The sequence below is a fragment of the Mastigoproctus giganteus genome, chromosome 13 (genome assembly GCF_048544385.1).
Source record: "Mastigoproctus giganteus isolate SK-2022 chromosome 13, ASM4854438v1, whole genome shotgun sequence".
Taxonomy (NCBI): Eukaryota; Metazoa; Arthropoda; class Arachnida; order Uropygi; family Thelyphonidae; genus Mastigoproctus; species Mastigoproctus giganteus.
In genome coordinates, this window is record NC_143587.1 from 163,927,259 (window position 1) to 163,941,450 (window position 14,192).

Sequence of the window (14,192 nt, forward strand, 5' to 3'; positions counted from 1 at the left end):
TGCACCATAAAACGGATAGGACAATCCCGCAGAACAGACCGGATATAACCCTTGCAGACAAGAAGGAAAAGGCTATGTATCTGATTGACGTAGCGGTACCCAAACACTGTCAACGCAAGAAGCCAAGGGAGAAAATCAGGAAGTAGTAGTAGTAGTAGTAGTAGCAGTAGTTGTAGCAGTATGGCATGTGATGCAAGAAAGCAAGTGTATGAGCTTATGCAGCAGCAGTCAAAAAAAAAAAAAAAAATCCCACCATTCCCTCCAAATGCCTGTCCAGTTACTCCTTAAATTTATTTAACCTATCAACTTCCACAACGACAGATGGAAGTTTGTTCCAGCAATTAACCACCCGCTGGCTAAAGGCAAATTTCTGCACATCTAGTCTACATCTGTCTTTTCTTTTCTTAATTTGAATTTATGCCCCCTTAGGTTCGTAATCTGAACAAGTGGGAGGATCCCTTCATTTCCCCCACCAGTCTTGTTGCCCTTCTCTGTACACTCTCAAGAAAATCTGCATTCTTCCTAAAATGAGGCCTCCAGATCTGTACGCAGTACTCAAGGCGTGGCCTGACCATTGCCTTATACAGAGGGGCAATAAATTCCTTTTCCCTGCTAGCAAAATTCCCATATATCATTGACAAAACCCCATGAGTTGCCCTGGCAGCCTGTTAGCTTTGCTCATAAAACTTCATATCTGTCTCCACAATTATTCCTAGGTCTTTTTCATTTTCTACCACCTTAAGTGTCGTACCACATAGTTGGTACGTTTCTCTGGGGTTACTTCTACCCATATGCAGTACTTTGCATTTGTCAAGGTTAAACTTCAGTTGCTACTTCTTAGCCCATCTGTCCAAATTATCTAGCTCCTGTTGCAGTAGCACACTGCCATTACTGTCATTAACAACCCTGCCAACCTTTGTATGATCTGCAAACTTCGACAACACTAAGCCTGATATACCTTCATCAATATTATTGATAAATATATTAAAGTACAGAGGACCCAACACCGAACCCTGTGGGACTCCACTCATAACATTAGTCCACGAAGAGCAGCACCCATTAATTAGAACTGTCTGTCTTCTCCCACTCAACCATCCTTTAACCACTGTACCAACTTACCCTTAATACTATTCTGTTCCAATTTGTAGAATAGTCTTCCATGCGCAACAGTGTTAAAATCTTTCCTGAATCCCAAGTATATGCTATCAAAATTATTTTTTGCATCCAGTTCCTTTGTAACCACATCCTAATATCCTATCAAATTTATCAGACAAGACTTTCCCTTAACAAACCCATGCTGTGTCTGCATTATTGCCATAGTTTTGTCTAGACGATCCTGCAATGAATCTTTAACCAATGACTCCATTATTTTACTCAGAATCGAAGTTAAACTAACTGGTCTGTAATTACTCGTGTCACCCTTCGATCACCCATTGTGAATTGGGGATACCTTTGCACATCTCCAGTCCGTGGACACCTTCCCTTAGTCCAAGGATGCTCTCATAATTATGGCTAAGGGTTTGCTTTGTTGCTTTGCCGCCTCTAATTTAACTGGATAGATTTCATCCACCCCATGTGTCTTTCTTATGTTTAACTTCAACAATTTCTCCTCCACTTTGTTCTCAGTTATTACACAATCATTAAGCACCCTGCTACAATTTGATAACTATCTGCCATTTTCAAACCTTAATAACTGCTCATGTGTGAATGTAGATGCAAAATACTCATTGAGTTTGTTTGCTATCTGAGCAGGATATTCTACAGTCGCACCAACGATATCAAGTGGACCAATCAGATTCATCCCCTTCCTTTTAAAGTTTATATAAGTAATGAAATCCTCGCTCTTTTTCTTAGCATCTTTTGCCAAAGATTTCTCGTTATCTGCCTTCGCCTGCCACGGCCCTAAGACAGGAGATCAAAGGAATGTCGTATATGCAACAAGTAACGACCATCCGGATCATCGTGTCAATCTATGTATGGTGCCAAAGACCCTACATAACAGCCTAAAAGCAATAGGTCTCCCAGCGAACGCGTACAAGGAACTCCAGAAAGTCGCAATCCCGAACCTGTAGGGTAGTCAGAGGGTTCCTCGACCAACAGTAACACCAGACATAAAATCACCTACAGTCGATCACCTGTAGGACAGTCAGAGAGTTCCTCGACCAACAGTAACACCGGACATAAAATCAATCACCCTGTGTACGTGGTAGCAATACCCGTCACGAGGTGGAACCCCTAAGCAGGGAGAAATAATATAAGAGGAACAATAATAATAGTAATGCTAATTTTTTGTTCCAAAATAATTCTCCATCTCCGACGGTTCTATAGGATTTGAGAGTTGTACCCTCTCTGGTTATGTAACAACGACTTGGGCGTAGTTGTGCATTCATTGTGAGATTTTTAATTGCACAAAAAATATAGAAAAGGGGAAGTTGATCCTGGCACTAGTGAAAATTAGATGAAGTTTTCGATTTTGAGTTTGTACCGGTTGCAATGTGGTACCGGTAAAAGGGGTTATGTTAAGTTTTGTTTATGAATAGAGGTGTTAGCTGGCTTTGTTTTTGGAATTAAGATTTACATACTGAGTTACTTTTTTTCCTCCTTTAATTCAATTTGAACGATGTTCTTTACAATGAAGTGAACTGTGGACTATTATTTGTAATGTGGTTAGCACGTGTTAGTTTACAAATGTTATAATTTTTCATTGTTTAAAATGTCGCCAACATTTGGTCTGTATTTTGGAGCCACGAATGTTTGTTTAGCAATTAATAAGGTTGGTATTAAATTAGGGAAATTATATACTTATTAGCATTAGCAAAGGCACATGATGCAAGAAAGCAACCTTATATAACATCAGCCAAAAAAAAAAAAAAAAAAAAACACCCTTATTTCACTCATCTAATCGCTCTAAATGTTTGTAAAGTTCTGCCTTGAATCTATTTAAGCTATCAACTTCTACAATGACAGTTGGAAGTTTATTCCAGCAATCAGCCACCCGCTGGCTAAAGGCAAACTTCCGCACATCTATCCTACAACCGTCTTTCCTCAATTTGAATTTATGCCTGAGAGGGCATAAATTCAAATTGAGGTTGGTATTAAATTAGGGAAATTATATTTTGGAGCCACGAATGTTTGTTTAGCTATTAATAAGGGTATTAAATTAGGGAATTTATTTACTTATTTAAATGTTTCAGTATGAAGCTTGTTACTTCACACTTCTTATTTCATCTTTTGTTATAACAGTGATAATTGAATATTACCTAATGCTTATAATTTATTACATTAGTTAGTGCAAACAGTATGGGAGGTAGTGGATTTGGTGAAAGAAAAGAAACGAGCCTATAACAAATGGTTAATGAATAAAAATTAAGAAAATAGAGAAGAATACAAAAGGTGCAATAGTGTAGATAAAAGAGAAATTTCTGAATCCAAGAATGCAGCATGGGAGAAAAGATGCCAAGAAATTGGCAGCTCATTAGGAAGAACACAGTCATCCGAAGCCTGGCAAAGCTTGAGAGCACTGAAAACAAATGAATCTTGATTGAGTAAAACTTTATAGATTTGCCAACATGGGAAAATCGTTATAATAACCTCCTAAACAAAAGACTATCTCAATATCAGAGCATAATTGCCCCTTGACCAGTAGATAAAAGGGAGATAGAAATTACAAAACATCCAAGTTCTTGACTGTGCAAAACTAAAGAACGAAAAATCTCCAGGCCTTGGGAACAAAGTGATGGAACTAATTAAATATGGACCACCAATTCTTCGATCTGATAGCACAGCTGGGTAACAGATGTATACAGCTAAGGAAAATCCAAATGAATGGAAAGCAAGTTATATTTCATCCCAATATAAAAAAGGAATTAGCATTAGCAAGGACACATGATGCAAGAAAGCAAGCTTATGTAGCATCAATCTCATTTCAATCGCTCCAAATGTTTGTCCAGTTCTGCCTTGAATCTGTTTAAGCTATCAGTTTCTGCAATGATAGATGGAAATTTGTTGCAACAATCTACCACCCGCTGGCTAAAGCCAAACTTCCACACATCTATCCTACAACTGTCTCTCCTCAATTTGAATTTATGCCCTCTCAGGCGATTATTCTGAGCAACAGGAAGAATCCCATCAGCATTGAGTGTGCTTAAACCATTCAAGGCTTTATACATTTCAATCAGTTCACCTCGCAGGTGCCTAGTCTCCAGACACTAATTTGCAAAACTTAAGCCTTTCTTCGTAAGAGCACCCCTTTATTCCATTCACTAATTTTGTTGCCCTTCTCTGTATCCGTTCCAACAACTCTATATCCTTCTTAAAATGAGGCCTCTGGTCCTGTATACATTACTTGTACTCTCTACCACTGTCAGTATATTACCACACAGTGATATGTTACTCTGGGGTTACTTCTTCCCTTCCCTTTATTCTTGATGGTAGTTACCTCTTTGAGTAAATCCCACTTCGGCACACTGTGATCACTGCCACCTAGTGGTTCCTTTATCTGTAGATTCTTAATGCATGAAGAATGAGATCAAGAGTATTACCCCCTCTAGTTGCCTCCCGAACATGCTGCTTTTGAAAACAATCATCCAATAAATTCACAAAAGTCTTGTTACTGTGTGATTGACCAACCCACAAATTCCATTCAATCTCTGGGAAATTAAAATCCTCCATTATAAGACACTCTAATGTATTGGCCCACTCTATTTCCATGCACAGTTGCTCATTATACTCATCAGATTCATTAGGGCTATAACACACACCTACTCATTTTCTTTTCCCTGTGCTTATGTCACACCAAACAAACTCAACATTGTATTGTCCACCAACAAGGTGGACAATGCAGTGTTGGATGCACTTCCTTAGATGCCGACCGGGTGGGTAAAGTGCCTGCCTGGCAACCCAAAGGTCGCAGGTTTGATTCCCGCCTCGGGCTTGGATCAAAGTACTGCAAAAACCTTGGGAGGTGCATTATGGCCACAGAAGCCTATGCACCAACAACTACCAAAGAAAAAAAAAACTTCCTTAGATTTTGTGTTTCTTAACTAACAGCTTAACCCCTCCTCCCTTCCTGTCTATCCTTTCTGTACACATTGTACTCCCCAAATTCGAATTCTGCACTGCTTATGTCTGTGTGACACCACATCTCCGATATTTCCTATGCCTCTCACAGATTTATTTATTTTGTTTGTGCCTCTCAGAGCCTTAAACACTTCAATCAAGTCTCCTCTTAGGTGCCTAGTTTCCAAGCTCCTGTAACCCATGTATTCGAATTCTTTCCTCATATGGACACTCTTTTGCCGGTCTCACAGGCGAGTTACCCGTTTTTGGACCCTTTCAAGAAGAACAGTGTCTTTCATTAGGTGTGGTCTCCATACTTGAACACAGTGTTCCAAGTGTGGTATAATGGTATTATGAAGTCCTTATCTCTACTATCGATTGTTCAAAATCATCGATAGGGACACTATGGGGCCCTCCTTGCAACCAGTCTACAATGCTCGGAGAACTTCATATCTGACCGTATCGTAATACCAAAGTCCCTTTCCTCCCCTACCGGCTTTAATTCAACTCCGCCAAGTGTATAAGTTATTTTGGGGTTACTGTTCCCCAGGTGCAATACCTTACACTTTGTGGATTAAAGCATAGCTGCCATTTTTCTGACCATCTCTGAAGTCTATCTAAATCATTCAGAAGCTCTGCTTGGTGGCAATCATTAACTACTCTACTAATCTTTCCATCATCAGCAAATTTAGACAATATGCCCTCTATCCCTTCATTGAGGTCATTTAAAAGAAATTAAAAAACAAAACAAAAAAAAAAAAAAATGGGAACACCACTTCTTACATCAACCTAATTTGATGAATAACCATTTATCACAACCCTCTACCTCCCGACCTGAAGCTACCCTGCTATCTATCTAAGGATTTTCCCCATGATTCCAACCTGTTCCAGCTTATAAAGTAACCGCTAATGTGGGACTGAGTCAAATGCTTTGCTGAAATCCAAATAATGTCGAAATTATTCCCTAAGTACAGCTCCTGAGTGACCCTGTCAAAATTGCTTACCAGATTAGTTAAACATGATTTTCCCTTTACAAAACCATGCTGAGTATCCATCAGATTTCTATTTCTATCTAAGTGATCCTTATTCCACCCATGATCATAGTCTCCATGATTTTGCCTACTTTTGAAGTTAGACTAACCGGCCAGTAATTTCCCACTTCACTATTAGAACCGTGAGATACATTGGCACTTTTTCCAATTCAATGGAATCACTCATGAGTGTAGTGATGCTCTCATAATTAGCCTCAATGGTTCAATGCACTCACTTGCCACCTCCCTTAAGATTATAGGGTAAATGCCATCAACCCCAGGAGCCTTACTGGCCTGTAGGCGCAAGTTTTTTCATTAAATAAATGTGTGAAATTTTAACATCATTAATTAAATTTTTTCAACTTCACTCCCAGAATTTCTCATTGACGTGAAGATTTATTCTTCTGTAAATATCAATGCAAAGTAACTTGAGCTCATCCGCAACTTCAGCTGTTGTATCTAATACCACCCCACATCCATTACATAAGGGTCTGATCTGGTTTGTCCTTCTCTTCTTTGCATTTATATATGTGAAGAATTCCTTATCCCCCCTCTTTGCTAGTGATTTCTCATAATCCGCTTTTGCCAGCCTAACCTTTTCAGTGGCATTATTACAGATCAATTTTTTATTACTTTTTATTACTTTTCTTCCTCCCATGCCGTCTTTTTTCTACTCAAGTAATTTGGCAACTTCGTTATTCATCCAACTTCGAATCCTCCTCGTGGAGTATTTTTTTAATGATGTATAAGCATTCAAGGCTTCTGTGATAAATTTTTTAAAGGTATACCATAATTTAATTGTATTCACTCTCTGTGAGATATCTACCCAGTTAATAGAGGTCATGTAGCACCTTAAGGCATCGTAATTTCCTTACCTCAAATTATAACCCTTTCCTTTGCCTTTAAATACTGCTACCTCTCTCTTCATCGTCCATTGTAGAACCCCGTGGTCACTTCCTGCTACTGGTTCCTGTACTGTTAGCCATATTATGTCATCTGGTTCATGGGTGATGATGAGGTCTAGATGAGGTCAAACCTTTACTGTTTTTGCCAAGTATCACTGAGGATACCATCTTTGTTCAAATGAATCTTGTCTCTACAAAGTAGGTATGAGGGAATCCAATGATGCTCTTATAATTAACCTCATTACAGAGTATATACCATCAATTCCAAGAGCCTTGTAGGCACCTCCATAGCCAGTTGGGCAGGAGCAGCAGTGCATAGCACACACTTCTTGATTAGACTGGGGTTCGAGCCCGTGACCACGAAATATGGAGGATACAGAAAGGTCAGGGAATGACCACCGCATATCCCCGGAGCAATATGGCCTTAGTTGCTAATGCTCCTAAAAGCCAAATATCAAACAAACAACAAACCAAGAGCCTTGCTTGCCTTTAGGCACAAAAGTTGAAGGGTCATTCATTAGTAAAGACAGATGCAATATACCTATTCAGTTCACCAGCAACATCAGCCAAGTTATCTATGACTTTCACACACCCAGTACACATGAGTCCAATCTGATTCATTTTCTTCTTTGTAAACACATACATAAATATAAAAACTCACGGTCCTCATTCTTTGTTCTCTTAGCCAGTGCTTCCTCACAAAGCCTTGGCCTACCTAACTTTGTGTGGTACTATTACAGATCAACTTGCAGCTGATGTTCGCTTCAGTACTTTTCTTTGCCCTGTAACTTTCCTATGCTATAGTTTTCTGCTCTCCCAGCCTGACCAGCTCTGTATTCATCCATCTCGCCATCCTCATGCTATATTTTCTTAATGATGATGATGATCATCATCATCAGCCTTTTCAATCCACTGCAGGATGAAGGCCTCTCCAGCAACTTTCCAGTTCCTTCTGTTTTGAGCACTGGCCATCCATTTACTACCCACAAACTCATTAATTTCATCTGTCCATCTCTGTTGTTGTCTTCCAGGTTTTCTTCTAGCTCCTCTTGGGTACCATTCTGTTATTTTCTTAGTCCATCTGTCATCATGTCTTCGAGCTATGTGTCCTGCCCAAGACCATTTTAGTTCTTTAGTTTTGATAAGAATATCCTTTACTTGAGTTTGCTGCCTAATCCATGTGTTTCTCTTCTTATCTAACAGTCTGATTCCCAATATAATTCATTCCATTCTTCGCTGTGTAGTTCTCAGCTTCTCTTCCATTCTTTCGGTGAGTGCCCAAGTTTCACTTCCATAAGTCATGGTGGGGAGTATACATTGGTTCATTATTTTACGTTTCAGACAAACTGGGATATTGCTCTTCAGTATGTGACTATATTTCCTGAATGCTATCCATCCAAAATTTATTCTTCTCTTGACTTCCAGCCATTTATCATTATTACAGCTAATAACTTGTCCCAGATAAGTATATGACTCCACCTTTTCAATTACTGCTCCTTCAATCATTATTTCCCTTTCTGTGGCATACTTGTTCATCATTACTTTTATTTTAGCCATATTCATCTTTAGTCCAAAATCCTTACTAACTGTGCATAACTGATTAAGATTTTCCTCCAATTCTTTGGGATCGTGGCTTATGACCACAATGTCATCTGCAAATCGTAAATGGTTTAGGTATTCTCCGTTCACATTGACTCCTTTATGCGACCAGTCTAATCTTCTGAAAACTTCCTCAAGGGCAGCAGTAAACAGCTTCGGAGATATTGTGTCTCCTTGTCGAACTCCTTTCTCGATTTTAAATTTCCTACTGTCTTTGTCTAGTCTAATAAAGGAGGTAGCACTCTCATATATTTTCTTCAAAATCATAATATGTGGGTTATCTATGCCTTGTCTTTCCAGTGCCTGAAACATTGCCTTATGCTGTATGGATTCAAATGCCTTTTCATAATCCACAAATGCCAGGCATAATGGTGTTTTATATTCATTTGCTTTCTCCATTAGCTGTGATATTACGTGAAGGTGATTCATAGTTGAGAATCCTGTCCTAAAGCCAGCTTGCTCTTTCGGTTGATTCTCATCAAGTATTCTTTCTAATCTGTTAGTAATGACCCTTGTGAACAACTTGTAGATGTGGGATAACAAGCTAATTGGTCTATAATTTCCAATTTCTGATTTATCTTCTTTCTTATGCAGCAAAACTATGATTGCATTATTCCACTGCTTATGTGTCACACCTTTTCTAATGCACTTTGTGAAGAGCCTTGCCAGTTTTTGTGTTATGTCTCTTCCTCCCAATTTTAACAACTCTACAGTAATTTCATCTTTCCCCCCGGGGCTTTCTGATTCTTCATTTTCTTCAATGCATGTTCTACCTTATCAGGAAGAATATCTATTATGTCGTATGTGTTGCTAATTTGCAATCCATCTTCCCCACTGCTGGCATCATTCTCTCGCTCCTTGTATAATTCTCTATAGTAGTCTTCTGCTATTTGAATTATGCCTTCTCTGCTGTTTATAAGTATACCATCGCTGTTCTTCAGTTTCAGTATCATTTGTCTTTCTGTATTACTGCTCGTGGCTGCTGATTTAAATCCTTTGTTTTCCCTTAATGCTTGTTCTACCTTTCTTGTGTTAAATCTTCTTATGTCCTCTCTGAGTCTTTTTCTAATAGCTTTGCATAACTCAGTATACTCAATTTTCTCCCTGTCAGTGTTTTTCTTGCTCTTCATTTGTCGTCTTTGGTTCATCATGACAAGTGTTTCTTGACTAATTTTTTCTTCTTTGGATTTCTGTTTCCCTATAGGTTTCTTGGGCTTTATCACTTTCAGAAAGTTGTAATATTCCTCGTCGATATCTTGGTCCTGAGCAGTCTGCAGAAGCTCAAACTTGTTCTTAAGTTCCAGTACATACTGCTTTTTCTCCTCTTCTGTTATCTCAAAGACCTTTGTATTATTTACTCGAGTCAGTTTTTTCCTTTCCTACGTCTATATCAAGTGTACATCTTACCATTCTGTGATCACTTCCAACATTTACCTTATTCAGGATGGTAACATCATTCACAATATATCTTCTATTAGTGAGGATCAAGTCGATTTCATTAGTTAATCCATCCTTGAGACAATCCTTGAGATTCTGAAAATTCCACAAGTCTTTCGCCTCTTTCATTTCTTTCACCAATTCCAAAATTTCTTATAGTTCCCCTTTCTGCACTGTTTTGTCTTTTTCCAACCTTAGCATTGAATGCCCCCATAATAGTGTAGTGGGTTTTCTGCTCATCTAGAAGACTCTCAATTTCAGTGTACATTTTTTCAACCTCTTCGTCATCATGGCTCGATGTTGGTGCATAGATCATTATAACCTTTAACTTGTACCTCTTAGAAATCTTGGTTATTAGTCTTGACACCCTTACACCCTTGGTGATGTACTTTTGAATTCCAAAATGTTGCTTTTTAAATCTTTATGGACCAGAAACCCAACTCCGCCTTCACTCCTTTCACTGTTTCCATTGGTGTATAGCAGATTTCCACTTGATAAACTTATAAGTGATTCATTTCTTCTTCTTGTTTCAGCCAAACCGATGATATTCCAATTCACATTTTCTAATTCCTTTTCCAGCTCTAATATCCTGTCTTCACCGATGAGTGATGTTACGTTATAACAGGCCAAGTTCAGTTTCCGTGCATGGCAGCCTGATCGTACCCAGAGATTCTTAGCATTAATGACATTAATTAGATTCTTAATGATATGTATGTGTTATTGCTTGTATGTGTTATTATTGCTTGGCTTCTGTGATTATTGCTTTAAAGGTATTCCATAATTCTAATGTATTCACCCTTCCTCTGCAGTCTGCCCAATTGATAGATGCTGTATAGTATCTTAAACTGTCATAATTGCCTTTCCTGAAATTAAAATTCATGTTTTTACCTTTAACTACTGCAACATCTTTCTTCATCTTTGAACTGCGTAATCACTTTTATGATGTCATCTGATTCATGAGTAATAAAATTTTTAGAAAAGTTTTAGAATATTCTTATCCCTAGTATTTTCTTTTAACATTCTGGTACAGTACAAATAATAATCATTTAGTTTACTTAAAAATTTGGTTTACTGTGGTGAGTTTCCCTCCCACTTATTCCAAACAATTAGGGACACATCGAAGTCACCCATAATAAGACATTCATACTTGTTTGCCCATTCCATTCCATTTGTATGTTGAGACTCATCTTTCTCTTCACAATCCTCTGGTACGTAGATTATTTCAACTCATTATTCCTTTGTTTTCAGCTAACTTACACCATAATTCTGTGCTGATAGGCACAACTTCTGACTCTGCAAAAGCTCTTTTTGAACTCAAGCGGCTTTTGATAAGGGGCATGATCGACTGCTCCTATTATTCTTATATTTTCTAAATACGTTATACATACCGTAGTGGAAAAACTCGTCATCCCCGATTTATGGTTGGAACTATGTTTATGTTAGCCCTATTATGTCAGCATTAGTTGCCCTAACTAGTAGTTGAATTCACCTATTTTTTTTTATAGCACTCCTGACATTGTAGACACAGGTTAAGACTAAGTATTCTTTTATTGTTTACTATCCTGACATACCTCTTGAAGTTATTTACACTAGTTTCCTAGCTTTATCTTCTTGCTCATTTGAGATTTTATCACCCTCAAAACATCTTGCCAGTAGCAGCTGTTGCGGCAACAAACAAGAATTCTTGAGACCTGTGCAAGCATTACTTTGAGTCATATCACCAGATAAATGCATGTTTATATTAACAGCCACTCCTACCCCTCCTACTGTAATGGTCCAAGGAAACTAGCAGTTCCCCCTAACAATATCCTCAATGATACTTGCAAAATCCATTGGGCCACCATTGTTCAAATGAATACTAGCACTTCAAAATAGATTCCGTCTACCTATAAGTGTTTGCCATGCTAATATATATATAAAAAAAAAAATTTCCCCAAAAGCCTTGCAAGAGGCCCTTAAGTTTTGTGTTAATCCACAAGGCTTTCACCTTTGCCTTTTTAATAATCCTTCCCATTGTATCTAGACAATATTACACATATATGCATGTTCTGACCTAACAGCAATTTTTCAGCATGGTGCTATATTTATTCAACAAGTTGTCAGTTCATGCATTCTTAATATCATTAGTCTCCACATGAATAGTAGTGTTCTTCTTATCAGTTTAAAATCTGACCAGCCCACCTGTTACCACCAATATCCTATTACAAAAAACATTTACATAGTAGAATCTCCCAATAAAACCAAATTTTTTTGAATTAGAACAACTTGACTAGCCCTCAATCAGAAGTGTGCATCAGTTGGCGGGTCACTAGATGTTTGAGTCTGAGTTCTCAGCTTTGTTTTTCTCTAGGGTATGCACGTGTTTCTTCAGTGACTGATTTTCATCTAATAATGCACTTAAAGTTTTAATTTGAGATTAGTACACTCTTTACATCAGGTACAAAGAAATGAGTAGCCAGTTGAGCTTGGTTTGTCTAGTAGACTAACCGTAGAATACACACAAGCAATGAACTTGTGGCTCACATCGGAAGTGGCCATTTCCATCTGAATTGCAGTTTCCTCGGAGATTGTATTCAAAGTGGATCTTGTAACAGTTATTATTTAGGTAAGATTTTAACTTTGAAAATATTGCAGAATTAACAAATATTGCAGAGTTTAAATTAACAAAATATTACATCAATTAAAGGGTTTAAATTTCATCAGCCTCCAATGGCAATATCGTGCCTTTTCTTAGTTCGTCAGTAGGTGCCTCTGTATCCAGGTGGGCAGGAGCAGCAGTTTGTAACACACACTTCTTGATTAGACCGAGGTTCGAGCCTGTGGTGACCTTCAAATACGGAGGATACGGAAAGGTCAGGCAATGACCACCACATATCCCCCGAGCAGTATGGCCTTAGTTGCTAATGCTTCTAAAAACCAAATAACAAATAAACAGTTAACCAGTACTACAGTCTTGAAACCTGTGCAATCATTACTGTGAGTCATATCACCAGATAAATGTATGTTTATATTACCAGCTCCTCCTACTGTAATGGTCCAGGGAAACTAGCAGTTTCCCCAAACAGTATCCTCAATGATACTTGCAAAATCCATTGTGCCACCATTGTTTAAATGAATACTTATAACTTATTTTATTTTGTCAATTATGATAGTAAGCAGGACACAAAGAGAGGCATTAAAAGTTATAATTGTACTGGTCAGGGCTATCTACTAGTATTTGTAGAAACCCCAGGTGTCTTCATTTGGTATTCATGAGCACCAGGTACTTTTTGGTATTCATGATCCCAATAAAAAAAACAAAAAAAAATGTATTTAATGTAATTTAAAAAGATTTCTGTACATTTGGTTTCGAAGTTATTTCCACAACACTGATTCCAGCTAATTTACTTGCAGTGCAGGCATTAATGAGATTGTTAATGATGCTGATAACAGAAAAAGCCAAAGAAAGAAAATTCATAGGATTTTATTTTTGGAATATTTTAAGCTATTAAATGATGATCTCATTGATTTAGAATTCGGCATCTATGAGAGCATGAGGTGTACAGTAAATAGCCTCGAAGAAATTAATATAAGGGGCCCATCAAGCTCTCAACAGCAGAGCTCACTCCTGTGAATCAGGCAACATAGAGGTGCCTCCATAGCCAGGTGGGAAGGAGCAGCAGTGCTTCTTGATTAGACCGGGGTTCGAGCCCGTCACCACCAAATACGGAGGATGCGGAAAGGTCAGGGAATGACCACCGCATATCCCGGAGCAATATGGCCTTAGTTGCTAATGCTCCTAAAAAAACCCAAAACAAAACAGCAACACAGAGGCAATCGCCAAGTCAGAATGTGCTGGTCGCAAAGGAACTAGTTATTATTGGTGACTATTGTCAGGGAGATGGGGAATATACTATGCAAGATGGATAGTCTGCCAGGGGCCAAAAGTTGATGACGCTGTAGAGAAAATATCATCTTTTAAGAGCACAAAAGGCGATATTGTTGTACACGTTGGAATTAATGACTTTAAGAATAAGAGATCTGCAGATTTACTCAAAGTACGGGTCAACGTTGAAAAAAATTCGGGAGTTAGGGGTGAATGTGAAAGTGTCTGCAATTCTGCTCAGACACGGTAGGAGGGAGTGTATGATGAGAGCCTTGTTGATCAATTCGGCCTTAGAGA

General features: G+C 38.3%; 1 protein-coding gene across 1 annotated transcript in view; it reads left to right on the forward strand.

Annotated features, from left to right (window-relative positions):
• Positions 1–2,454: 2,454 nt before the first annotated feature.
• LOC150076571 (heat shock 70 kDa protein 14-like) overlaps positions 2,455–14,192 on the forward strand; it is a 231,739-nt gene continuing 220,001 nt past the window's right edge. The window contains exon 1 of the mRNA XM_090387461.1: positions 2,455–2,773. Within this exon, the coding sequence (XP_090243587.1) occupies positions 2,714–2,773 (60 nt within the window). The 5' untranslated portion in view covers positions 2,455–2,713. The remainder of the gene's footprint in view (positions 2,774–14,192) is intronic.